A 26,502-nucleotide genomic window follows, 5' to 3' on the forward strand; every position below is an offset into this window, starting at 1 on the left:
CACTATAAATTTGGTTTCCATCCTTAGCTGGACGCTCTGTATTGTCCCTCCTTAACTCCCTTTCTTCCTTAACTCCCAGAGCAGTTCACAATTCTATCTTAAGTGCCCTCTTCTATTTGTCGGAAGTGACACTGCCTGATCTCTCTCAGAGCATATACCACTTGTAAGGCATTAGTTCATGTTTTGACCCCAACGTATGTTTATATTAGAGCCCATACTCAATACCTTTTATCTAGCTTGAGCAAAATGTGCTTCTCTGGGTTTTGGACCCTATTCAGCTTCCTAAAGGCCATCAGTTAATCCCTCTGAAATACATTTAAAATGTTTCTCAGCGGATGTTCTTCTAACCTAGTAACAAATTTAGGCTTAAAGCATAGGACTAGGAAAGAAACAGTGAGGGGAAGGCTGAATGACATTATGAAGATTAGGCAGATTGTGGAACAGCAGGAATTTTAAGAGAAAAAAGAGGATGTGGTTTCCAGCCAGATTGATTTGTAAACCAATGACAGTAGTAGAGAAGTTGGGGGAGAACTGGTTTGGCTAAGTGTTAAGAATATGCCCTACAAAGAGTTACTTAGTAATATGCCTTAAGTATTACGAAGTGTTATATATGTCTCAGCTAAAATAAAGTAGCTTCTTCAATGACCTAAGACAATATTCTTTTTTTAAAATATACTTTTTATTTATTTTAGAGGGGAAGGGAGAGGGAGAGAGATCTAAACATCAATGATGAGAGAGAATAATGGATTGGCTGCCTCCTGCACGCTCCCCACCGGGGAACAAGCCCACAACTCAGGCATGTGCCCTTGACGGGAATCGAACCCAGGACCTTTCAATTTGCAGGCCGAAGCTCTATCCACTGAGCCAAACGGGCTAGAGCTAAGAAAATATTCTTAATTTCATTTAGGTTCATGTAGTAAAGGTCTAACTTCAGATAAACTTTCTTGATGGAACAAAAATGCAAGAGACGTTTAGTAACAGACTGAATTATTTATTGACTGTACATTGACCATACATGACGGAATTTAAAGTGATTAAGTTAGGGTCAACTTTGTTTCATTTGAAACAACCAAAAGAAAAAAAAAATCACAAAATCTTTTTAAAAATATTTTAATTTCTAAAAAGAGTAAGCCATTTTAAAATGTAATTGCACAGTAGTATTTGTTAATCCTTTCAACAAACTGAAAAGTAAAACAAACTATTTAAATCAGTTTAATTTACTTTCCAATTTTAAAAATGAACACTGCCCCCGGAGGATGCAAAAACCAACAGTGAAAGTGGAATATTTAAAGTAATGCAACGTAAGTATTTAGCTAAAAGGATTTTTACATGTAAATTTCATCTGGCAATTCCATACAACTACCAGTATGTTGACAGTAGATAGGAATTTAAAACAAACAATTCTAAGCTGATTAAATCCACAATTAAGTGAAGTTTTCATTTTATTCAGTTGTAAATAAAATAGCAGCCACTGTTTTATCCACTAATGGTATCAACTTCAGAAGAAACTATCTGCTTTGTTTGTGAAAAACAAGAATAGTTACCTTCTGTTGAAACACTGTGAGCTTTAAAAACTTAGTTCTTTTTCAACTGTTTTATAATCTCCAAATAAAATAAACGGCTCCAGCTACTGTCTTGGCAGTCCGGTTTCCTATACGATTACATCTTCCATGAAGTCATCATATAGCCACTTACAGGTGTGATCTTTGGAACATTCTATAGTTTCAAAAAGGCATTTAAAGTCTGAAGGATACATGTCTATTATTTTTATTGTTTTATCTTGTCTTATTTTCTTCAATATGTCCATTGCATCAATTGGACTCAATGAACTGCAAAAAAAAAATTCAAAGTAAATTGTTAAATCTTTTTCATAACAATTGTCAGTTAATATAGTTAGAAGTGGCTTCCAAGCCCAATTTAAAATGCCTATCTTATTATATATAATTAATTTTATTTAAAGAGCTTGCATATAATATATAGCTTTAACTGTGTTTATTCCTAAAGTTTCATGGCAGATATAGGTGTTAACATATTCTAATCAATTCCTACACAAAATTCAAGTTTAAATTTAAAAAATCCTTTTCTACCTCTCTCATCCTTTAACTCTCTTTGCAAAAATATTCTTAACTCCATTTAGCTTCATGTAAAAACTCAGTAAGTTCAAACAGCAGAAACTGCTGTCTGGCAATTTCAAAGGGAATCTTTCACATTTTTATATAACAACTAGTGGCCCGGTGCATGAATTCGTTCACATTGAGAGGAAATTAATTAGAATAATTAGAAGAAATATTTTAATATCACTATTTGCCCTTACTCTATAATAGAAGTGTCAACCAAATTCACAATCAACAATGACAGATGGAAACACACGCATGCAATTGGCACCAGTGAGAGCTTTGTAGGTATCACGAATGTGCAAGTCAACTTAGCCTTTTATAGATATAGAATAAACTTGCTTAATTAGACCTGCTTCTGATTTAGCTAAACTTTTTCCAGCCCAGTGAAGCACCCCAACTTCTCTTTCAGGTAATTGTCTGCAACACAGCAGTAAATCCTTTTTCTAGCTAATGAAAAGACATAGGATTCCACCGAGTCTCCTATCTACCTACTTCAGGACTTCTGTGAGGATCAAATGAGATGAGGCACAGGAAAACGGCTCACAGATATCTGGTTAAAGTGTGAAATGTTTCCACCTGGCAATAAAGCAAGTCATGTTCTGGGCTGAAGAAGTTGCAAGGCTAGTTGTCACTAGGGAGAGGAAGCCAGGTGTTGCTATGGGAGGTCATTACCCGATGGTCAGACACTTAGCATATTAGCCTTTTATATATATAGACATATATAGATTACTGGCGAATAAATTATAAAGCAGAAAACTGCCTTAGGTAGTAGCCTATCAAGAAATCATCAGTGAGCCTCTGACAATAAGAACAACTGCAATGAAATATTTTGGTAGAAAATATTTCCAATACTTTTTCATTTTGAATGGAATCCTCATCACAGATGGAAATATGCTTTCAATTCAGAGATCTCAAAGGGAATTTTGAACATTTAGCACCACAGGTTACCATATTTGTTCCTTAATTTCATATATACATATCTATAATAACAAAAGCATAATATGCTAAGTAGACCGGACAGCAGCCTTCTGGATGACCTTCCGGACAGAGCCACAGCTGTGAGAGCCGAGGCAAGCCTCTGCAGCTGCAAGAACCGAGCCCCTTGCACGATTTTTGTGCATCGAGCCTCTAGTATATATATATTTGGTGAGTGAAGCTAGATGACTGACTTTATCCATTTGTTCCCCATTGATCCCCCTCCATCCCATCCCTCCATCCCCCCAAACAACCATTACCAGAAGGGGACAAGATAAAAAAATAGTGGATTATTTTTACTGGTCCACTGCCGTTTTTAATGTTTATTTTTACATAAGTTTTGTTCAACTAACAGCTCATTCAGTTACTGTACACATCTGCCCTATATAAAAATTATACTTATGTGGATACAAAGGAGATAATAACTCTTTTTACCAAGCTTTATGTAGAAACAAAAATTTTGGTTCAGGGCAGGAAAATCAGGGTGGTACAATGATCCATTCCTACTCTGGTTAGGAAACAGAACCAGTAAGAATAGGCAATGTAGCCCTAGCCGGTTTGGCTCAGTGGATAGAGCGTCGGGCTGTGGACCGAAGGGTCCCGGGTTCAATTCCAGTCAAGGGCACATGCCTGGGTTGGGGGCTCAATCCCCAGTACGGGGCACGCAGAAGACAGCTGATCAATGATTCTCTCATCATTGATGTTTCTACCTCTATCCACATCTCCCTTCCTCTCTGAAATCAATGAAAATATATTAAAAAAAAAGAACAGGCAATGCCAAGGTAGATGGTGGGTATTCTATCAATCATATCAACTTTCTCCATCCCAGCCAGTGGCAAGCAGCTACTTCTTCATGAAGGTTAATCCAAGAAGGAAAAAAATTAACTCAGGAGATTTCGTGGAAAATCTAATTATACTTTTCTCAAAATGCGTGCCAAGCAGGAGGAAGAATTTTGGAGAAACCGATGAGTGAAAACATGGTGCCTCATTCTGTTAATCAAGGTACACAAGATATAAAAATTGGACCTCTAACATGAAAGTATAATTCTCACATTAAATTGCTACTTTTACACTCGCTTTTATTATTCTTACTTACGTTAAGTGGTCGATTAGCTTGCCATGGCGCTTCAAAAAACACTGCTTTGTCATGTGAAAAAATACATCATAGTTAACAGATGTTAAATGTTCTGAAAATAAATCTTTATGAGGAGTCAACTGAATGAGACACAGGTTTTGTTGTGTTTGCTGTTCTAATGATTCCTGGAAAGGAGGGAAAATAAATTGGGTTAGTCATAAAATATTGCCAGAGCAAGACATTGTTCACTGACTCAATCAATCGCCACAGACCCTCAATGTCCCTGTATGTTCCTAGCAGCTGTGCCAAGAATGCAAGGCCCTAAGCGCTCTTTGTCTGGGCCGGTTCTCAAGGTTGTCTACAGTGAGCCACCGTGAGGGATGAGGCAACACCTCTCTCTGGGACAAAAGCAGGCTTGCTTCATGTTTGCCATAAAACAGGTGGGTTCCCTCAGCTCTATGTTGTTCCTCAGCTGCACTGCGAACCCTCTGCGTGCACACCATCCAACCATGCCACCTCACAGCCCCTGTGGGACTTGGAGCAAATGAAACCCTTTGTCTAATCCAGGAGTCTGTGTCTTTGGCCACCATTCATAAAGACGAACAGCTTATTGTAAATAGGGTAAAATCAATCCCAAACATGTAGTGAGTCTCTTCTGTATTTGAAGCACAACACCAGATCCTAAGAATAAGAAAATACTATTGACATATAATTTTTAATTGAATACTTTTTAAAAACATGGGGTTAACAAGCTGTGGTCCACAGCCTGCCTCTTTTTGTATAATCTGGAGCTAAAAATGGCTTTCACATTTGCAAAGGATGGTGTGGGTGTGTTTTCTTAAAAAGGCAAAAAACAGCCCTGACCGGTTTGGCTCAGTGGATAGAGCGTCGGCCTGCAGACTGAAAGGTCCCAGGTTCGATTCCAGTCAAGGGCATGTACCTTGGTTGCGGGCACATCCCCAGTAGGAGGCGGGCAGGAGGCAGCTGATCGATGTTTCTCTCTCATCGATGTTTCTAACTCTCTATCCCTCTCCCTTCCTCTCTGTAAAAAAATCAATAAAATATATTTTTTTTTAAAAGCAAAGAACACATGACAGAGACTATATGTGCCCTGAAAGCATAAAACTTTACCAACTTTATAGGAAAAGTTTGCCAACCTGCTCCAGTATACAATATTGCACTAATTAAAATGAAAACTATATATGACTTAATGTAAGTTTAAGACATATTTTTCTCCCTAAAATTATACCTCAGAAGGGAAGGATCCTTATATTTTTTTAGGAAATCTGATATATTAGGTGGTGATCACTTATTTACTTTATTTTAAATATACCTAAATATATATCCTATTTGTGGAAGACATATTAGCCCCCCGCCCCCAATTATAATCAATTCCAGCTTCTAGTTTGGATGGCTGCAGCTTAGGAATTGGCAGAAAGGAAGGCAATGAAATGCAAAATATTTCGTCATTATTGTTTTTGGTTTTTGTTTTTTTTGGTGCTCTTGACTGGAATTGAACCCGAGACCCTTCAGTCCACAGACTGATGCTCTTTCCACTAAGCCAAACCGGCTAGGGCATATTTAGTAATTATTAATTAGGAACAAAGATAACACAATTCAAAATATTATAAATTGTTGTTAAGTCTTTTGAAGATGACTTTAAAAAGCAACTGCATAGCTCAGTGGTTGAGCATCAACCTAGGAACCAGGAGGTCACAGTTTGATTCCCAGTTAGGGCACAAGCCTAAGTTGTTGGCGCAATCCCCTGTGGGGGGCATGTGGGAGGGAGCCATCAGTGATTCTCTCTCATCACTGATATGTCTATCGCTCTCTCCCTCTTCCTTCTTTTCTGAAATCAATTAAAAAATATACACACACACACACACACACATATTTTTTTAAAGCAATCTGCTAAATAGTTTTGGAGTTACAGATACACATTTACTTGATAAATGGGGAAGAAAAACTTACCTGATGTTAAATGAGTGCTTATTTGAAACTTAAAAAATGTCAACAAAGCATAAAAACGTGCAATCATTGTGTGAAATCTCAAATTGGGATAGAAATGAAGATGATGTGCTCTAAAAAACTTTAACTGTCTCCAAGTGTTTATGAACACACTGATATCAAACATACATGTGAAATACCTGAATAAAATTCCTTAATGAAACATAACATTTAGTTATTTCAGCTTCATCCCTAAAAGTTGATATACTTACTAGAGGCCCTATGCATGAAATTCGTGCAAGAGTAGGCCTTTCTTCCCCCGGCTGCCAGCACCGGCTTCGGACCCGGGCTTCCCTCACAGCCCCCGCTTTGTCCGGAAGGACGTCTGGTCTAATTAGCATATTACGCTTCTATTATTATAGAAGTTGGCAAAAAAACTCTCTTAGCTTTTGACCCTGTCATTGAGAAAGTGTCTCATATACAGGGTGTTCATTTTGGGGGCATTTGGATAAGTTCCTAATGGTCCCCAGCCAAAACATATTACTCCTATTAAATGATGCTTTTGAAGAGTGAAAGAGAAATGCTGGGTGGAGTTCAGTGGAAAAGGGAAAAAAGGGGGAAAAAATAAAAGATAACTAAAATCACAATGATCACTCAATTATCAGTCTTAATAATAAATTTCTAAATTGATAATTTTCCTTTTTCCCTTTAGTGGCAAGAGTGAAAAAATAATAAAGAATTTAGCAAATGGGAACTTCAGATTGAGTTGGTACACTGGGATGAAAGCATTATTAGCATTTATTCCTAACATGGACCTTTTTAATTGAGTTCAAAAATTGTTTTTGAAAAACTCCAGCTACTCTATTACAATTTCACTACAAGTACCTTGATATAAGCTAAATGGAAGATCGCTTTATAACATCATCACTTTGGTTCTTTAGAAAGGGGGGAAAAAACTAATAAAATAAAGCCCCACCTCCTGGGTTAGAAACAGATGTACCTGTTGGTAAATGCAACCATTACAAGCAGCAATATTACAAATGTCTGATTAATTAATAAGGTATAAAATTTTGTTTTTAGTTTACCAAATTAGATGAATAGTAAAATGATTACATTTTCCAAATTTGAGATGTAACTTCATTTCTAAAGAGATAAAAATGGAAGTCGGAGTCTGTGTAAGTCTATTACTCTGCTAGCATCCTCTGTATAAATAGCTGGAAAAAAAACAAATCTCTCCCAAAGTAATTTAAACTTATTAAAAGCAATAAGATATGTGTAAAGAACATTTCTGGATATTCTAAATGTAAATAAATACAGAATACCGGATAATCTTAAAGAGAACAAAGGATGTTCCACTTAGAGGGGAAGGGAAAGGCCTTCATTCATCCTTACCTTACTCTCTGGCTTTTCCCGCTGCCCACTTTGACTGCACATGTCAAATGACGACCAAGGTTCCTGGAGGGAGGTTAAACAAAAACATTTCTTTTACTGCTTTTGGTCAAAGTGCCTCAAATTATTGTTGCATTTAGAAATGTTTTTCCTAAACAACAGAATGAACCCTAATCACCAAACTAATTGGTTTAAAGAAAAATATGTAACAGTTAATGCACATACCTCTCTCCTTTTTTTTTTTATTTTGGATAAAGAAAAGGAGAATCAGTCCTGGCTGATGTGGCTCGGTTGGTTGGAGTGTGTCCTGCACACCACAGGTGGCATGTTCCATTCCCCAGGCACAGACCCCAGGTTGCAGGTTTGATCCCCAGTTGGGGCATCTGCCAGAGGCAACCAACTGATGTTTCTCTCTCATATCAATGTTTCTCTTTCTCTCTCCCACCCTCCCTCTCTCTAAGATCAATAAGAAAAAAATAATAAAGATACTTTAAAAAAAGAAAAAGGAAAATCAAAGGTCAATCACAATATTGGTAACTCTATTACCTATTTAGATAAAAGAAAGTTACCCTTAATATTATTACATAAATAGGTTCTCAAGTTATAATTTTTAATAACCAACAACATTTCTATATTAGAGTCACAATCAGTTTAGGTGTTATCAGGTCATATTATGGATATTTTTGTTCTACCTTAGTGGAAAAGCCTATTATTAAAACTCATCTGAATATGTTGGGACATGTTAGGACAGTGATGGCGAACCTTTTGAGCTCGGCGTGTCAGCATTTTGAAAAACCCTAACCTAACTCTGGTGCCGTGTCACATATAGAAATTTTTTGATCTTTGCAACCATAGTAAAACAAAGATTTATATTTTTGATATTTATTTTATATATTTAAATGCCATGTAACAAAGAAAATCAACCAAAAAAATGAGTTTGCGTGTCACCTCTGACACACGTGTCACAGATTCGCCATCACTGTGTTAGGAGATACACAAGATACTTCCGTCAATTTAAAAAAGATCACTTTTTTGTATCTAACTTTTGTACGTACGAATTCGTATGTGAAATAACTTTAAAAGATGACCCAACCAAAAATTTATAATAAAAAGATATATACACAAACAGATTAAATTCCAAAATAAGAGTGGTTTAAAACAGGATCTGACAAAGACTCAAAGACTAAAACTTACAAGACTGATTCAAAAGGGTGTTGTCAAAAAAGTGGCAATTGAAGTGGAAGGAAAATTCAATTGTTGCTCATGTGTAAGTTCTCGCCGTTCCCGGAATGTCACTACTGGGGGAAGGCAGGGCAGCGCAGCGTGCAGCGGGTCCCACAGTTCCCCCCACTCAGGCCCATTCACAGCACTGGGTACCGAGGAGGCCGCACCCCATCTACCAGGCCACAGGAGAGGAAACCTGAGTTCCACAACTGGCCCTCCGGTTGTAGATACACAATGGACAAATGCTTCAAGTGCTGGGTTCACAAAGACCTCTTCTCCTGGAGGTTACTCAGTGGCAAAACTCAACCTAGGGCCTCTGAAAAGAGATACTGCAGAACAAGAAAAGAAGGTATCCTGAAAGCTGGTCTTCAGGGAGCCTCGATGAAGAAACGAGTGGAAAGCCAAAGGAAGCGGCTGCGAGGAAAACCCACAGAATGAAAGGAGATACTCGGGGTAAGAAAGACTGTTAGAGGAACCAAGAACGCCATACCACGATGACAATACACAGTGCAGACAGAAAGCAGGGACAGCAATGGAGGCTAACCGTGAACCGATTTCTGGGAATATTGGAAAACAGTGAGAGCATGACTGATACAAAAGACAAGGAACAGAGATACAGCCTAAGAATCTCAGATGCTTTGGAGGAAAAAAAAGAATTGGAACCAAAGCTAAAATTCAAACGAAATAATCTTCTAACAACTAAGTATGCACACTAAAGGGCTTAATGTGTTCCTGGACAAAATCAATGAAGGGCCTCCACGAAGACACGCTGGAAAATTTAAAGATTAAACCACTATATCCTTAGAAGAACGAGGGCTCATAAAATATGTAAACATGTATCACATAAAAATACTTGCTGTACAATCTACTAACATAAAAAATGTGCAAATTATGGTGTGAAAGAAATAGCATTTATTAATTTTTCTTACACTCTAGACCCCAGCTATTAAATATGGTAGCCACTAGCCACAAGGGCCATTGAACACTTAGGATGAGTCGTTTGAATTGAGATGCTATAAAATACACACTGGATTTCAAAGACTTAGTACACATGTGCGTACGTACACACACACACACACACACACACACACACACACACACACACACAACGTAAATTATGTAATAAAAATTCTAAAATATTGATTACACACTAAAATGATATTTTTTAAAAAAATACATTTCTTTATTAATTTCAGAAAGGGAGAAGGAACAAGAGATAGAAACATCAATGATGAGAGAGAATCACTGATTGGCTGCCTCCTACACACCCCCTACTGGGGATCGAGCCCACAACCCAGGCATGTGCCCTTGGCCGGAATCAAACCTGGGACCCTTCAGTCCGCAGGCTGACACTCTATCCACTGAGCCAAGCCAGCTAGGGCTAAAATGATATTTTGAATTGAGGTTAAATAAAATATTTAAATTATTTACCTGTTTCTTTTTACTTGTTATAATGTGGCTACTAAAAAATGTAAACTTGCATGTGTGGCTCACATTATACAACTCTGATTTTGCCTAAGGAAGGAAACTAAAAAAACAATGGAGGCAGGGATGCTCTATAACGAAGTGTTACAGTAGCCATTAAAAACTTAAAAAGTTCAGTGACAAGGGAAAAAACTTTTAATTAAGTACTTGCTATTAAGTGGGGAAAAAAATAAGTTACAAAATAATATAATCTTCACTATATAAAGAAAACAAATCATAGAAAAAATAAGAGTAAAAATATGCCACAAATGTCAACAATAGTGACACCTGGATGGTAGAACTATAGTGATTATGTTTTATTCTTCTTTTGTTCTTTTACATGTCTTACAGTCTTAAAATGAACATATATTATTTTTATAGTAAAAGAAAAGAAATATTTCTGAGGAAAACAGGACAAAGTATATTCCACAGCCTGGCCGGTGTGGTTCGGTGGTTGAGCGTCTATCTACGAAATAAAAGGTCACTGGTTCAATTCCCATTCGGGGCATGCAAAAGGCAGCCAATCAATGATATTTCTCTCTGATCAATGTTTCTATCCCTCTCCCTTCCTCTCTTTCTAAAAATCAATAAAAACATACTAAAAAAAAAGTATATTCCACAGTTGGGAAAAATAAAAGTAATTTTGAATTTTTCTCCATTCACTGTTCACTAACATGTAAGCTCTCTGAAAGCAATCAAGCCCCCTGTTGAAATTTTTTTATTAGTGTCTTGTTTTTCCCCCCGCCTGTTGAAATTCAAAGGTCTCTACTCACCGTATGCAGAAGCTTCACATCATAAGCTACTTGCCAGAGCACACTTAATGCGTAGTACAGGTTAGGGTTCAGGGGGTTTGCCATCATCCTCTAGGAGGAGGAAAATAGAAGGTACTTGTTATACAAAACTATGATCAATCAAAACCAAATGTTGTCTTAATAGTAATACCTTAATAGTCTCTAGAAATTAAAGAAAAATAGAACATAAAATCTTAACTAACCATTTCAAAGAAGAGAAAGGCCTTTTAAATTTTCATATTGAACTATATCATCATGGACACTTAAAATAGAACACAATGCTGATTCCAAAATCTCACTAAAGAAAAAATACACAAAAATGTTTTGTGGAGAAGGACAGATATGTTAGAAATATGTGCCAGGTGGGCTATTAAATTTTGAGTCAAAATTGTTTAGATTGATACTTGAAAGATACCTCAGAGAGAGGAAACCTCGTGTGAAAAGACCATAGTAAAAGAAGCATCAGGACATTCTAGCCACAAAATGGAAACTGAAAAGGGATCTCCTATTTCTCTTCCTTTCATCCTTTCCTGTACACTGACACCCCTGCTCTCCCTGACCCCTACTCTCCTCCACAGACAGTCAGGGGTCAATAAATCATCCCTTCATTTCCAGCCCCACTATCCTAACCACAGCTGTTACATACAAACAAATATCTCCCATTACAGCGGAGTAAGAGATTGATAACAGGAGGCATTCTGGGCAGAAAAACATTATCAAGGCCTTCAGGAGGACCTATTATATGAGTGAATTAAAAGGAGATGTGGCTCAATGGATAGAGCGTCGGCCTGCGGACTCAAGGGTCCCAGGTTCGGTTCCGGTCAAGGGCATGTGCCTTGGTTGTGGGCACATCCCCAGTGGGAGATGTGCAGGAGGCGGCTGATCGATGTTTCTCTCTCATCGATGTTTCTAACTCTCTATCTCTCTCCCTTCCTCTCTGTAAAAAATCAATAAAATGTATTTAAAAAAAAAAATTAAAGGAGAGTCTAAAACTGTAAAAATTCCACACACAAAAACTGTCAGAATAAAGGAATTTGGCAAAGTTGAAGGATACAAAGTCAACACACAATAATCAGCAATACACACTACCCTAACAATAAACAATCTGAAAAGGAAATTAAGAAAACAATTCCACTGACACTGAAAACTACAAAACATTGCTGAAAAAATTTTAAAAAAACACACACAAATAAATGAAAAGACATTCTGTGTTAATGGCTTGAAAGACTTAATATTGATAAGATATCAATACTACAAATTAGACATCATCAAAATTATAAACTTTGGGACTAAATCAAATAACAATGTAAAAAGGTATCCCATAAAACAGGAGAAAATATATGCAAATCACATACCGCAGAAGGGATTAATATCAAGAGTATGTAAGTACTCCTAAAACTCAACAACCAAAAAATAGACAACCTGATAATTCCTCCAAACACAAATTATCGGTAACCACAAAAAAGATGTTCATCATAACTAATCATTTAGGAAAATGAAAATTCAAAACATCGATGAGATACCACTTTAAATCATTACAATGGGTATTATAAAAAAACAAACAGAAAACAAGGGTTGAATGTGGAGAAATTAGAACACTTGTGCATTGCTGACGGTGTATAAAATAGGGCAGCCACTATGAAAAACAGTATGGTGGCTGCTCAAAAAATTAAAAATAGAATTAGCATATGATTCAGCAATTTCACTGCTCAATATATACCCAAAATAATTGAAAGCAGGGACTCAAAGAAATATTTGCACACCGATGTTCACTGCAGCATTATTCACAATAAGCAAAAAGTGGAAGAAACCCACGTGTCCACTGACAGATGAATGGATGAACAAAGATGGTGTGTGTGTTCACATGGTGTGCGAACAATGGAATATTATTCAGTCTTAAAAAGGAATGAAATTCCAACAGATGCTACAACTTGAATGAACCCTAAGACATTACTTAGTGAAATAAATCAGACAAAAAGTGAAATATTGTACAATCCCAACTATATGAGGTACCTAGAATAGTCAAATTCAGAGACAATGTAGAATGATAGCTGGGGCTCACGGGAGGGGAAAATGTGGAGTTGGCGTTCAATGGGCACAGAGTTCCAATATGGAATGATGAACAAGTTCTGAGAAGACATAGGTGGTGGAACAGTTGTACCACAAGGTAACTGTACTTAATGCCACTGAATTGCACACTTAAAAATAGTTAAAATGGTAACATTTCTGTCATGAGCCCCAAATAAAATCATACAGATTAGGACTAGAGAAAAATTACAGAAGTCTTTTAAGATAAAATACTAGTCAAGTACTTCTTAGAAACCTACCTGGGATTCCAGTTCATTAAAAAAAAAATTTAGTTCTACTCGTCCATATCTATATATAGAAGTACAGGAATATATGTCATGTAAAACTTTCCAAATCATCTTTTTCTCATTTTTAGTTGGGAAGATTCCAACGACTTTCAAAGGGATACCTGTTAAGTATACAAGCAAAAATAATTGAATAAATTCTTAACACTATTTTCCTGTGATTACAGTTTATTGAGTCAAACTAAGTTAACAAACTATATAAATTTTATTTCAATTAAAACTAAGCCTCAACATGTCTCCATGATATGGAACTTGGCCTTGGCACAACTGCTCAGATTACTGTGTCTAGCTGAGGGTAAAGCAATAGTCAACCTAAGAGTCCTGGCCGGGATGGCTCAGTGTTAGAGCGTCAGCCTGCGAACCCAAAGGTCCCAGGTTCGATTCCGGTCAAGGGCACATACCTCAATTGCAGGCTGCTCCCAGGCCAGGGCCCTGGTCAGGGCACATGCATGAGGCAACCAATTGATATGTTACTCTCACATTGATATTTCTCTCTGTCTTTCCTGCTCTCTTCCACTCTCTCTAAAAAAAAAAAAAAAATCAATAGAAAAATATCCTCAGGTAAGGATGTTTTTAAAATCAGCTTAAGAGCATCTGAGCATAAACTGTACATTACATATTTGCAAACAAACCTCATCAACAAAGCAGGTACACTGCTAGAGATAGCTGGCAAATTATAAGGTATTTGGCTTAGTAAATTACAAAAATTACCTCTTGACCAGGGAAGTGTTTCTATTCCAAATTTTTTAAAAAGCAACTTTGAATTCACAACAGGTTTTATTACTCCAAAACTTCTAGGATCCAGTTTAAAGAAGTCACAGTGGAGCACGTGTAGTTTTCCACCCAGCTTTTTTCCTAGGGACTGAAGAGAAACATAAAATGTTAAGATATTTCAGTGTTATGCAATATTATCCTATACTAGAGGACCGGTGCATGAAATTCATGTGTGTGTGTGTGGGGGGGGGGGGGAGTAAGGGGAATGTCCCTCAGCCCGCCTGCACCCTCTCCAATCTGGGATCCCTCGTGGAATGTCCAAAACCTGCAGACATCTCTCGCATAATCCAGGACCACTGGCTCCTAACCACTCACCTGCTTGCCTGGCCACTCCTGCCAGCCTGGTCGCCCCCAACTGCCCTTCCCTGCCGGCCTGATTGCCCCCAACTGCCCTCCCCTGCTGGCCTGGTCACCCCCAACTGCCCTCCCGATGCCCTGGTCACCGCTAACCCCCTGCCAGCCTGATCTCACCCCTAACTGCTCTCCCCTGCTGACCTGATCATCCCTAACTGCCTCTGCCGTGGCCCCCACCAACATGGCTTTGTCCGGAATTTGGACGTCTGGACGATGGCCAGTCGACCCAGTCTAATTAGCATATTACCCTTTTATACTATCTAATAAAGGAGAAACACGGTAATTAGCCGTACCTCCGCTACCCTTCCCATTGGCTAATCAGGGTGATATGCAAATTAACTGCCAGCCAGGATGGCAGCCGGCAGCCAGGCAGCTTGAAGCGAACATGAGGCTTGCTTGCTTCAGTGATGGAGGAAGCCAACGTTCCCCACCTGCCACTGCCGGCCCCTGAGCTTGCAGTTTGAAACATTGGTACAAATATAGAAGCTAAACAAAACCCCAGAAACCTACTTTCAGCCAGCCTGGATCTCAGAGCTGGAGTTGAAACAGTGTTTCAATTATAGAATCCAAACAACCTAGATACCTGCTTTCAGCAGCCGAGGCCTCAGAGCTGGAGCCAAGCCTTGGAGCTAAAGCTGGCCCAGAATAAAAAAAAAAAAGAAAAAAAGGAACGATTGGGAGCTTCAGTCACCCGCCAGCCTGAAAACAGCCCTCAGCCCCTCACCCAGATTGGCCAGGCACCCCGGTGGGGACCCCCACCCTGAAAGGGGTGTGACCAGCTGAAAACATCCATCATCCCCTCACCCAGGCTGGCCAGGCACCCTAGTGGGGACCCCCACCCTGATCCAGGACACCCTTCAGGGCAAACCAGCCAGCCCCCACCCGTGCACCAGGCCTCTATCCTATATAGTAAAAGGGTAATATGCCTCCCAGCACCGGGATCAGCGTGACAGGGGGCAGCGCCCAAACCCCCTGATCGCCCTGCAGCTCTGTGTGTGACAGGGGGCGGGGCCACAACCTCCCTATCCGCCCTGCTCTGTTCGTGACAGGGGAAGGCGCCCCAACCCCCTGATCACCCTGTGGCTCTGTGTGTGAGAGGGTGCGGCGCTCCAACGCCGCACCCCCCCCCCACCGGCCCTGCTCTGTGTGTGACGGGATAGAGCCATAACCTCCCCATCGGCCCTGCCCTGAGTGTGACAGGGTGCGGCGCCCCAACTCCCCTATCGGACCTATTCTGTGAGTGACAGGGGGGAGCTCCCCAACCCCCTGATCGACCCTGCTCTGTGCGTGACAGGGTACGGAGCCCCAACCCCCGATTGGCCCTGCTCTGTGCGTGACAGGGGGTGGCGCCGCAACCTCCCCATCGACCCTGCCTTGAGTGTATGGGGGCGGTGCCCCAACCCCCCAATCAGCCCTACCCTGAGCGTGACTGAGGATGGCATCGCAACCTCCCGATCCGCCCTGCTCTGTGCATGACAGGGGGCGGTGCCCCAACTCCCCAATCGGCCCTGCTCTGAGCCCGACCAGGGGCTGCACCTAGGGATTGGGCCTGCCCTCTGCCCCCCGGGAGCAGGCCTAAGCCAGCAGGTCATTATCTCCGGAGGGGTCCCAGACTGCGAGAGGGCACAGGCCGGGCTGAGGGACCCCCGCCCCCCCAATGCACAAATTTTTGTGCACTGGGCCTCTAGTTAGATAATAAAAGGCTAATATGCAAATCAACAAATCAACCCAACTATCATTTTGCGTATTAGCCTTTTATTTGATAACAAAAGGCTAATATGCAAAACTGACCAACTGGGTAGTCACTGAACTCCCACAGGGGGGGCACCGCTCAGCCAGAAGCCCTGAGCTAGACTCACAGCTGGCGAGTGCAGTGGCAGCGGCAGGAGCCTCTCTCACCTGTGCAGCAATGCTAAGGATGTCCACCTGCTAGCTTAGGCCTGCTCCTGCAGGCCTAAGCCATCAGTCAGACATCCTCCAAGGGCTCCCGGACTGCGAGGGGGCACAGGCCAAGCTGAGGGACGCCCTGCCAAGTGCACGAATTTCATGCACCAGGCCTCTAGTTATTTATAATAATGCAAAGACCTACTTCAAAACATAATTTTTTTATTTTAATCCCCACTCTAGGATATTTTTCCATTGATTTTTAGAGAGTGGAAGAAAGGGGGAGAGACAGAGAGAAAGAGAAACATTGCTTGGTTGCCTTCCACACACGCCCCAACTAGGGCCAGCGTTTTGAGCCCGCAACAGAGGTACATGGCCTTGGCGTAATCAAACCCAGGACCCGTTAGTACAAGGGCTGATGCTCTATCCACAGAGCCAAACCAGCCAGGGCTCAAAAAACAATTCTTATAAGAAATATTACCACCTCAATGAAGATGCAAAGAAAACAGTACTACTATACCCTAACATTCAACAGAGTTCATACAAATGAATGCCTGAAAAATAATGTAAGTACAAGAAAAAAAACCACCTTCAACAAATTCTTACTTATTCTTACTTTATTGTAATAGCATCATTAGTTGTTCGAAAAGCTCCTTCACACTACTCTCTAATTCCTTAGTAGTGGCAGCCTGGAGCACAAGGGCAACGATTCTGAGCCCACAGCTAGGCTCAGAGAGCTGCAATCCATCTGCTACTCATGCAAAGATGTTTCACAGTCGAGAAAAACAAAAATATTAAAGTGAAAGGCAGATTATTCAAGAGAGTATTATTCCTTCTTTTCTTAAAGAGTTTAATTAGTCCTTCACCAAATGAACTTAGCTCATTGTGGAGGCCACTGTCCATTTGCCACTTAATTCTTCCTTTACTTTTTCTAGACAGAGGCAACTCTGGAAGGAACACTCCTTGTCCCCGGGGAGAGAGCCAATACACGTCAATCTTTACTGCCCTGACCTGCTCACCTTGCAGAAGCCTGGAGAACTTAGTAGTGAGAGCAAGGATTAGCTACAGACTCCACAAACTTCATCTGAAGTTACAAGTAATCAATTAGAAGAGGGCAATGTGCTTTGATATGCAGTTAGGTTCTCAGGCACAGAAACCTCTATTGGTATTTATCACTATCTCAATAAATTGGCAACTTAAAGTTATGAATTAAAAACCTAATTTTTCTTAAGCATTTGAGTTCAACCTATAAATATTATTCAACTTCTAAATCTAGTACATTTCACCCTGACCGGTTTGGCTCAATGGATAGAGCGTCAGCCTAGGGATTGAAGGGTCCCAGGTTCGATTCTGGTCAAGGGCATGTACCTTGGTTGCAGGCACATCCCCGGGTTGGGGGGGGGGGGGGTGTAGGAAGCGGCTGATCGATGTTTCTCTCTCATCGATGTTTCAAACTATCCCTCTCCCTTCCTCTCTGTAAAAAATCAATAAAATATATTTTAAAAAATAAATAAATCTAGTACATTTCAATGATTACTTTTCAGGGGGTCCCTGGGAAAAGACTTGTGGAAGGAATAAACTGGTGCTGGAGATCATATATGTTTGGCCATGTTAATTCTGAGATGCCTATTAGGCGATCCAAGTCGAGATGGGAGGTAGGAAGTCGCAGACCTAAAAGGGGAGGTCACTGACGTGGTCCAGGCTGAAGATATAAATTCGTATTTGGCTTGTTGAAGGTAATTAAAGCCAGGACTGCCGATGACATCGCCAGGGTCAAGTACACAGGACAAGAAGCTGAGACTAAGCCAAAAGGGAAGGAAGAAAACCAGAAGTGTGTGGCATTATGAAAAAGAGCATTCATATAATGCATACGTTAAAAACTAATTAAACACCAACAAATTATACTATATATAACAATAAAACAATCTCACAAATTACGCAAGTCATATTTTAATCTAATTAAGGAAAGATAATAAATTTTGGGTTGATGGTAATGTAAAAAGAATATATACTTTATGACTTTGTACATTTTTGGTTTTGTACCTGTCATTTACCATTCAATAATTCAAACACAAGAGTAGCCAAAACTCCAAAATAATTCAACTTGTATAACAGTGAAATCACATCTTAGAACTCTACTTGATTGCATTTAGAATTCAAAAATAGGAAGTAAAAAGAACAGGAAAGACAAATAACCTTTGACTTTCTACTGCTCATTACATTAGGCACTTTAGTTTACCTTATTTAAACTGCATCAAGATCCTTTCCAGGTGGGAATTAATGTCTCTATTTGTATACGGAAAAGCTAAGATTCAGTTTAACTTCCTTACTTGCCCAAGGGTCTGAGGCGGCAGTGCTAGGGCTGAGCTTCAGCCAGGTTTGAAAAGGCTGTGCCCTACCCCTGCTGAAATGAGGCAGTTTACCACGAAAGTTGATGTCTCTTCAACCGCAGTTTCCACAATTCAAACAGGATGTATCAGTGGTTCCCACCCTTTTGTGGCCATGCCCCACCTAAGCAAGAGAAAGGCTGAAGGGGATGCTAAAGGAGATAAAGCCAAGGTGAAGGACGAACCACAGAGAAGATCCGCCAGGTTATCAGCTCAACCTGCTCCTCCAGAGCCAGAGCCCAAGCCTAAAAAGGCCCCTGCAAAGAAGGGAGAGAAGGTACCGAAAGGGAAAAGGGGAAGCGATGCTGGCAAAGATGGGAATAGCCCCGCAGGAAATGGAGATGCCAAAACGGACCAGGCACAGAAAGCTGAAGGTGCCTGAGATGCCAAGTGAAGTGTGTGCATTTTCTATAACTCTGTAGTTCTGGGGACTGTACATTTTGAAATACTATTTTTTATCAAGTTTTATAAAAATGAAAAAAAAAGTGAACTATTCCTGTGAAGGAAGCCTAAAAGGCCATTAACTCGGTCTAAACCACGTTCCAAAGAACACGGCATACATGAAAGAGAAGAATGAAAGGACAGTTGAAGTACTGAGGAAGAAATCACTACGAAATTGTTAAAAATATATATATACTAGGGGCCCGGTGCACGAAATTCGTGCACTGGGTGTGTGTGGGGAGGGGAGTGTCCCTCAGCCCAGCCTGCCCCCTCTCACATACTGGGAGCCCTCAGGCATTGACCCCCATCACCCTCCAATCGCAGGATCGGCCCCTTGCCCAGGCCTGACGCCTCCGCCAGAGGTGTCAGGCTTGGACAGGGGACCCCCATCTTCCCCTGATCACTGGCTCTGGCCCCCGCCCAGGCCTGAGGCCTCTGACCCAGGCTTCAGGCCTGGGCAAGGGGACCATCATATCCCCCCAATCCCCGGCACCACCCCCCACCCAGGCCTGATGCCTCGGCCAGAGGAGTTGACCCTCATCACCCTCCGATCACCAATCACCGGACCGGCCCCTTCACCAGGCCTGAGGCCTCCGGCAGAGGTGTCAGGCCTGGGCAGGGGACCCCCAGCTCCCCGCGGTTGCAGGCTCCGCCCTTGCCCAGGCCTAACGCCTCTGGCTGAGGTGTCCGGCCCGGGCAGCGGGGACCCGCAGCTGCAGCGGCCCTGCGATCGTGGGCTTCGCTTTAGGCCCAGGCAAGGGACCCCTAGCTCCCGGGACTGCCAGCTTCGACCATGCCCAGCTCCCATCGCTGGCTCCACCCCTACTTCCTGCTATCACTGGCCAGGGCGGAAAAGGCACCTGATTCTCCGATCATGGCTGGGGGGCAGGGCAAAGGCGGCCCCAGGGCCGCCTTTGCCCTGCCCCCCAGCTCTTAGCTCCCCCCTGGGTTTCCGATCACTGTCAGTGGCAGAGGGCTTCTTCCTGCTTTCCCTTTCGCCTCCCTGCATTGTGCCTACATATGCAAATTAACCGCCATCTTGTTGGCAGTTAACTGCCAATCTTAGTTGGCAGTTAACTGCCAATCATAGTTGGCAGTTAATTTGCATATAGCCCTGATTAGCCAATGAAAAGGGTATCGTCGTACGCCAATTACCATTTTTCTCTTTTATTAGATAGGATGAAGTGATGTGAAAAAATAGCAAGTAAAGTTTCAAAACATAATAGAGAACTGAAATGCATAAATGTCACAATATATATTTATATACTGTAGATGAGGCCCCTAGAACCACAAGAAATGCAAAAAATTCACTGTTAATAACTCAGTCTCGAATTCCCCCTTGTGGGGCGTGTGCCCACACTGGGAACCACTGCACTATATCATGATTTATTATTATAGCACACAATCTGTAGCATGTGTATCTCCAGACATCCAGATAGGAAAACAAACCGTTCCTATTTGAAACATTGTTAATGTGGAGTCCCAAGCATTTCATCAGGGAAATGGGAAGGGGAGGAGCTTAGTTAGATAAAACTCCAGTCAAGCATCTTCCTTCCTTCCTTCTTTTCCTCCCTCCCTCCCTCCTTCCTTTCATTCTTCCTTTCCTTTCTCCCTCCTCCCTTCCTTCCACATCGACTGGTTACCTCCTGTGCCTTAGACCGGGAAGCAAACCCTCAACCCTTTGGTGTGCGGGCTGGCACTCTAACCACTGAGCTCACTGGCCAAGGCAAGCATCATCCTTTAAAATCCTTTCAGGTTTTAGGAACACACTTGAGAGCCTTTGGGAGGCTAGAAGTATTGTCTGCTAAGAGCACCATTTTAACATCTATGCAAAGGTTCTATTTAAATGGTTTCTTCTCTTTTATTCTGTCAAATTCATGAATTCACACAAAATTTTATTTCAATGGCTTTTCACTTCATCATAATGATGGTTAATAAGTTAGGGGCTGAGTTCAAGTTAGTGCTGAGAGGAGAAGCGACTGGCGATTTTTTTAAAAAAAGTAAAACCTTTACTGTAGCAAAAATTGATAAAAGCCTTTTATAAACGATCAAAATAAAAGCTATCCTATTTTTAATTTTCAAATTGAAATTATAGATGGCTATGTGTACTAAATCATATTTCATGATCTTGAATCTTTGAACAATTCATATTTTCTCTTCGTGTTTCTGAAATTCCAGCAGATTTTTAATCAATTAAATAGCCGGGCTAAAACCCTCAATTATTTTCAAAGCAACCTGTTATAGAATAACAAACATCTAATGCATACAGTTTTATTAATAAGAAAGCAGCTGGATGTGATAGCCATTTCACAATCTTTTGTTTTCATCCTACCACTTTTAGATTTCGAATGGTTTCAGGAAGTTGGCATAGAAAAGTATGTTTCCTAAACTGAATGTAGTGATTTGTAAAGGAGGGGGAGAAAGAAAAAAAAAAAAAACCAGGTTGACAATGATGCAAGAAATTTCCACTTTACAGTTATGTAATCCTGCCTACTACATAACAAAGAGAATTCACTGGAAAACCCAGTTGAAGAATGCCTTCACTCCATGCCACTGTATCTGACCATACCAAGTCTGTCTTGCCCCTGAACCTCTAAATCCAGAGTTAACACAGCCCCAGTCATTTGATCATAGCGCTCCAATTAGATTCTAAGCTCACAGGAAGCAGGAAGCACAGCATAGTCTAAAATGAGGAAACAAGCCTAGAAATACCAGTTACCAAGCTCTGTTCCAAGTCACCAAACTAGTCTCTAGCAGAGCGAGAGGCAGAACACAAGTCTCAGAGCCCCAACCTTTTAGCTCTTCAACAATCACTGATACTAGGTTGCAGTCACGGGGGACTACAGCCTATGTAAGGCCTGGCCCTAGAAGTCAGTCTACAATAATAAACTGTGTGCCTAAGTTTTCTTCCCTCAACTGCTGCAAGAGCAGTGGCTTGAACAATGTTATTTTTCAGAAACTAAAAATCTACTACCTCCAAATGTGGAATGAAAGTTTTGTCACTTTCAAGGGCAATCACTCTGGCACCTCTTTGAAGCAGTGCTCTCGTCAGGATTCCAGGACCTGGAATATCAACAGAACGAAAAGATTACTTACCAAGTTCAATTTCTTCCAATATTAAAGAAAGCAGTCGTTTTACATGTGTTACCTAATTTTAATCCTTACGTCCTTCCCAAAGGAGATGTTACACTCCTTACTGGGGGTTGGATGCAGTCCCTGGCCTCCGCCCTCACCAACGGCAAGTGGTGCTGCTTGGCTTTGAACCCATGCTGTCCGAGACTGCAAAACCTGCGCTCTAATCACCATGTTTCACTTCTCAAGAAAAAAAAGGGGGCGGGGGCGGGAGGAGGGCAAACAAAAAGGTTGCCTCCAGCCTACCATTTAACCATGAACTATCCTAAATAGAACTGATTCCTCAAGATAGAAAACGGAGCTTTAAAAGTTACTTTTTTAAAATATATACATATATTTTATTGATTTTTTACAGAGAGGAAGAGAGGAATAGAGAGTTAGAAACATCCATCGGCTGCCTCCTGCACACTCCCTACTGGGGATGTGCCCGCAACCAAGGTACATGCCCTTGGCCGGAATCGAACCCGGGACCTTTCAGTCCGCAGGCCGACGCTCTATCCACTGAGCCAAACCGGTTAGGGCAAAAGAAGTTACTTTTTAATAAGTCTATAAAGAGAGTGTTCTCTGCTAATGGTCTCTAGATCCACGGAAGGGTAAAATGAAGGTTTTGGGGGGACGGGGATTGCAAGTGTCTTGGGGAGACGGTGGAATCGACGAGCATGTTCTACCAAACCATTTTGGGACGTGCCAACTGCTCCAGAACCATTCCGGAGCAAGGCTGGCACTGACCGCACCGGAAGGGGCCCTGTGCTCCCGGCAGCCGCGGGCGGGCGGTGTAAGTTCGCAGAAGTGATGCACGTCCGAGAGGACAACGTCCACCACGGACTCACCTGGATTGATCTCCAGGATCAGGTCGCAGCCGTCGTTTCGCAGCAGGAACGGCACCATGGTCTCGGCCAGGTCCGGACTGAGTATGTAGCGCTTGGACTCGAGGCGGCTCTTGGACACCCCGGGGGGCAGCACTTTGAAACCCTCACTGGGCGCCAGCTTCGGCCGAAAGTCGGACAAACCACGGCGGTTCCTCGCCGGGACGCCCTTCCACCTCGCCGCTCCGGCCCTCCAAAGGCAAAGGCGGGCAGCACCGGGAAAGGCTGCCAGCGTCAGCCGCGGAGAGAGCCCCGCCATTGGGGCCCACATCCTTAAACTCCAGCGTCCGTCCCAATGTCACCCAGCGTCATTACAACAGCCGCCACCTCCGCCCCGGGAGCCCCACGTGCAGGCTCACCCCGCCGCCTGACTAGGCCGGGCAGCAGCAAACACTACAAACCACGCATGCGCACCACCTCTCCTGGCTCTTTCCTCACTTCCGCTTCCGGCCAGGGGCTGACGCTAGAGGACGGACCTTCCAGGCCGTGCACTCTATGGTCGTCCGCCCTCCGCGCGTCCTCTCTAGCCGCTCGCGCTCTATGCTCCGCGGTCGCGGCCGGCCCAGCCGGGAGGGGCGAGCCGAGGGAGGCGGGGCGGGAAGGCAAAGGTGTCTCCTCCACCCGAGCGGCGGGAGACCCGAGCGAGCCCGGTGACAGCTCGTCGGCCGCCATGTCAGCGAGAGGGGCTGGGAACAGCCCGGGCGCCCAGCGGTGGACCCCCTTTCGCCTCTGATTCCCAGGTGAGGAGAGGGAGAGCGGGATGCGGGGAGCCGGCGGCTCTCGGGGTGCAAAGCCTCCTGGAACCCCTCGCTCCTCCTCCCTGCGCCGCGCTCCTCGGGCTGAGCCGCCCTTGCCCTCCGGGTGAGGTGTAGCCCCGTCCCCCCCTTCCGCCCCCTCCCTGCTCCCCGGTGCGGTCTGCCCCTGCGCCTCGCGCCAATTTCTCCCTCCCGAGGGGACCCGCGGCGGAGCGGTCCCTTCCCGGGTCCCCGGGTCCCCGGTTCCCCGGAGGCTGCTCTGCGCGCCTGCTCCTTCCCATCTGCTGCCGCGCGGCCCCTGCCCGCCACCCGGGCTCGGCTCCCGCTTCCTACCTGCCCCCCGCCCCCCATCACTGTGGTTGTCAAGAGCCACCTGGTGTCCCCCTCCCCGCCTCCCGCGATAGTACCTTTCTTTTTAAATTTGCGTGTGGCAGAGATTTAAAGTTAAGATGGAAAAGGGATTAAGACTTAAAGGCTTAAAATTCCTCTCCGAGCTTAAAATGATGAGGACCGCAGGATGCTTATTTGGTTCCCCGGGTGAAGTTAGTCACGCCGTGGAATGCACTGTAAAAGACCAGCTCCAAACGCTAAAAATAGGGTGCCCTGCGGGACCCGCTGGCGTCGCCTGCCCCCTGGGCGGTGTGAGAGGACGCGATTCTTCGCGAGTGACTCCAGGGGGGAGGGCTGTGCCCACCAGGGCAGGGAAATGCAGCCACGCTAGCACTCCCTGCTTTAAAATATGTGCAATCCTTCCTGCTTACTGCATGGGGAGTGTGACTGAGCTTGGCATGTCAATGCACACGGAAAAGGTATCTGAGGAATGTATCATCTCACAAATAGAAGCCTGGAGATTATATTCAGCTGATGAATAGCAAATGGATAAATGGTTGACAGTCAACTATGACCTTTTTTGGACGATAAATTTGTTAGGACACCATGGAAAGTGTCTGATCAACAGTTGTGGAAGCCCTGGGGACCCATCGGTCTTAAATGCTTGAATTTTTTTTTTTTTTTTTTTTTTTTTTGGTACTGTATTCCCAGTGACAATTTTCTAGAAGTAACTTTGGCACCCTCTGAATACCGGAATACCATCCTTTACTACTGAGCTGTATTCCTCTCTCCCCTTAAAACATATTTTCATAGAGTCAGAAACACATTTCTATCCCTTCCACCACCACCATCACCCCCCACCCACCCCACTCCCGCTGAGCCCTGGAGGCCTAAATATTTTTAAATCAAAGCAGAATGATGTTTTATAATAGAGGAAGAAATAGTTCACGCATAGGAATGTGTTGTTGAATTTCTCACTTTAAAAAATACTTTTAGCCCGGCTGGCGTGGCTCAGTGGTAAGTGTCGACCTATGAACCAGGAGGTCAGGGTTCGATTCCCAGTCAGGGCATAAGCCCAGGTTTCAGGCTCAGTCCCTACTGTGGAGCATGCAGGAGGCAGCCAATCCATGATTCTCTCTAATCATTGATGTTTCTATCTCTCTCTCCCTCTCCCTTCCTCTCTGAAATCAATAAAAATGTATCTTTAAAACATACTTTTAAAAAACTGTGGGTTAAAAATACTTATTTTAAAATATGCTTTTTTTTTTGCCGAAACCGGTTTGGCTCAGTGGATAGAGCGTAGGCTTGCGGACTGAAAGGTCCCAGGTTCGATTCCGGTCAAGGGCATGTACCTGGGTTGCGGGCACATCCCCAGTGGGGAGTGTGCAGGAGGCAGCTGATCGATGTTTCTCTCTCATCGATGTTTCTAACTCTCTATCTCTCTCCCTTCCTCTCTGTAAAAAATCAATAAAATATATTTTAAAAAAAATAAAATATGCTTTTTTATTTTATTTTTTTTTAATCTGGAAATTGAACTTTTATTTTTTTTATTTATTTTTTTTATTGCTTAAAGTATTACAAAGGGTATTACATATGTATCCTTTTTTCCCCCCCCCCGCCCTTGACAGTCCCCTAGCCTCCTCTATCCCCCAGTGTCTTATGTGTAGACCAAAGGTAGCCCACTGGATCCTAGGGAAACTGTTGTAGTTATTTTCTTTAGGTTTTGAAAAAGAGAATAGGTTACGATAATTATTTCCATTTTTATGGTGTTGATGGCTTGTTTGTGGTTGAAGGTCTTTGAATAATAAAGAGATAGAATCGTGTGTGTTTTGTTTCTGAGTCCCGAGGTGCTGCAAATATCCTTCTCACTTTAAAGACGAACCTTATAATCAGCGCCTAAGCCTACTTTATGAGGAAAACTTGGTTTGTGTATTTACATCTTCCTTAAGAGGTGTGGTTTTTACATCCTGTGCTCTTTTTGCCTTTTTGAGGTAATCTTTCTTTCAAATGGAATCAGTGCAAAGTGATTCTGCTGATTATTCTTACAGTTTTCCTAAGTTATTCCTATTGCTCTCTCAATGTAATTGGTAGACCCAGGGAAATACTGCTCTTTCTGTTGGTTTTTTAAATGGCATTTGTAATTGGGAAATGCCAAATGATCTTGTTTGCTGTTATAATCTAGGCCCATGGTTGGCAAACTGCGGCTCCCGAGCCACGTGAGGCTC

The 26,502-nt window shown here is 42.6% G+C and overlaps 2 protein-coding genes and 1 pseudogene across 3 annotated transcripts in view; 2 read left to right on the forward strand and 1 right to left on the reverse strand.

Moving 5' to 3' along the window:
- Nucleotides 1-970: 970 nt before the first annotated feature.
- On the reverse strand, nucleotides 971-23,602 carry TFB2M (transcription factor B2, mitochondrial). Its single transcript, XM_059677631.1, has 8 exons — nucleotides 23,157-23,602; nucleotides 22,169-22,257; nucleotides 14,066-14,216; nucleotides 13,310-13,458; nucleotides 10,965-11,054; nucleotides 7,507-7,569; nucleotides 4,189-4,352; nucleotides 971-1,829 (listed from the first exon to the last, which is right to left on the reverse strand). The coding sequence occupies exons 1-8, from the start codon at nucleotides 23,461-23,463 to the stop codon at nucleotides 1,652-1,654; spliced, it is 1,191 nt and encodes a 396-aa protein (XP_059533614.1). The 5' UTR covers nucleotides 23,464-23,602; the 3' UTR covers nucleotides 971-1,651.
- On the forward strand, nucleotides 18,869-19,162 carry LOC132222624 (non-histone chromosomal protein HMG-17-like; annotated as a pseudogene).
- Nucleotides 23,603-23,776: 174 nt separating the features above from the next.
- Nucleotides 23,777-26,502, forward strand: part of CNST (consortin, connexin sorting protein) — an 81,212-nt gene continuing 78,486 nt past the window's right edge. For both annotated transcript variants that reach the window (XM_059677610.1, XM_059677611.1), the window contains exon 1: nucleotides 23,777-23,932. The gene's annotated coding sequence lies outside the window, so the exon portion shown is untranslated. The remainder of the gene's footprint in view (nucleotides 23,933-26,502) is intronic.

Source organism: Myotis daubentonii, chromosome 20 (genome assembly GCF_963259705.1).
Source record: "Myotis daubentonii chromosome 20, mMyoDau2.1, whole genome shotgun sequence".
Taxonomy (NCBI): domain Eukaryota; kingdom Metazoa; phylum Chordata; class Mammalia; order Chiroptera; family Vespertilionidae; genus Myotis; species Myotis daubentonii.

Bases quoted from the DNA above. Each gene is read 5' to 3' on its own strand.
- TFB2M (XM_059677631.1), bottom strand. From the start codon at position 23,463: ATGTGGGCCCCAATGGCGGGGCTCTCTCCGCGGCTGACGCTGGCAGCC. The intron at 7,570-10,964 runs GTGAGTAGAGAC...ACCTCCCTCCAG, and splicing joins ATGTGAAGCTTCTGCATACG to GAACCTTGGTCGTCATTTGA. The intron at 4,353-7,506 runs GTAAGGATGAAT...CCTCCTTTCCAG, and splicing joins GGGAAAAGCCAGAGAGTAAG to GAATCATTAGAACAGCAAAC.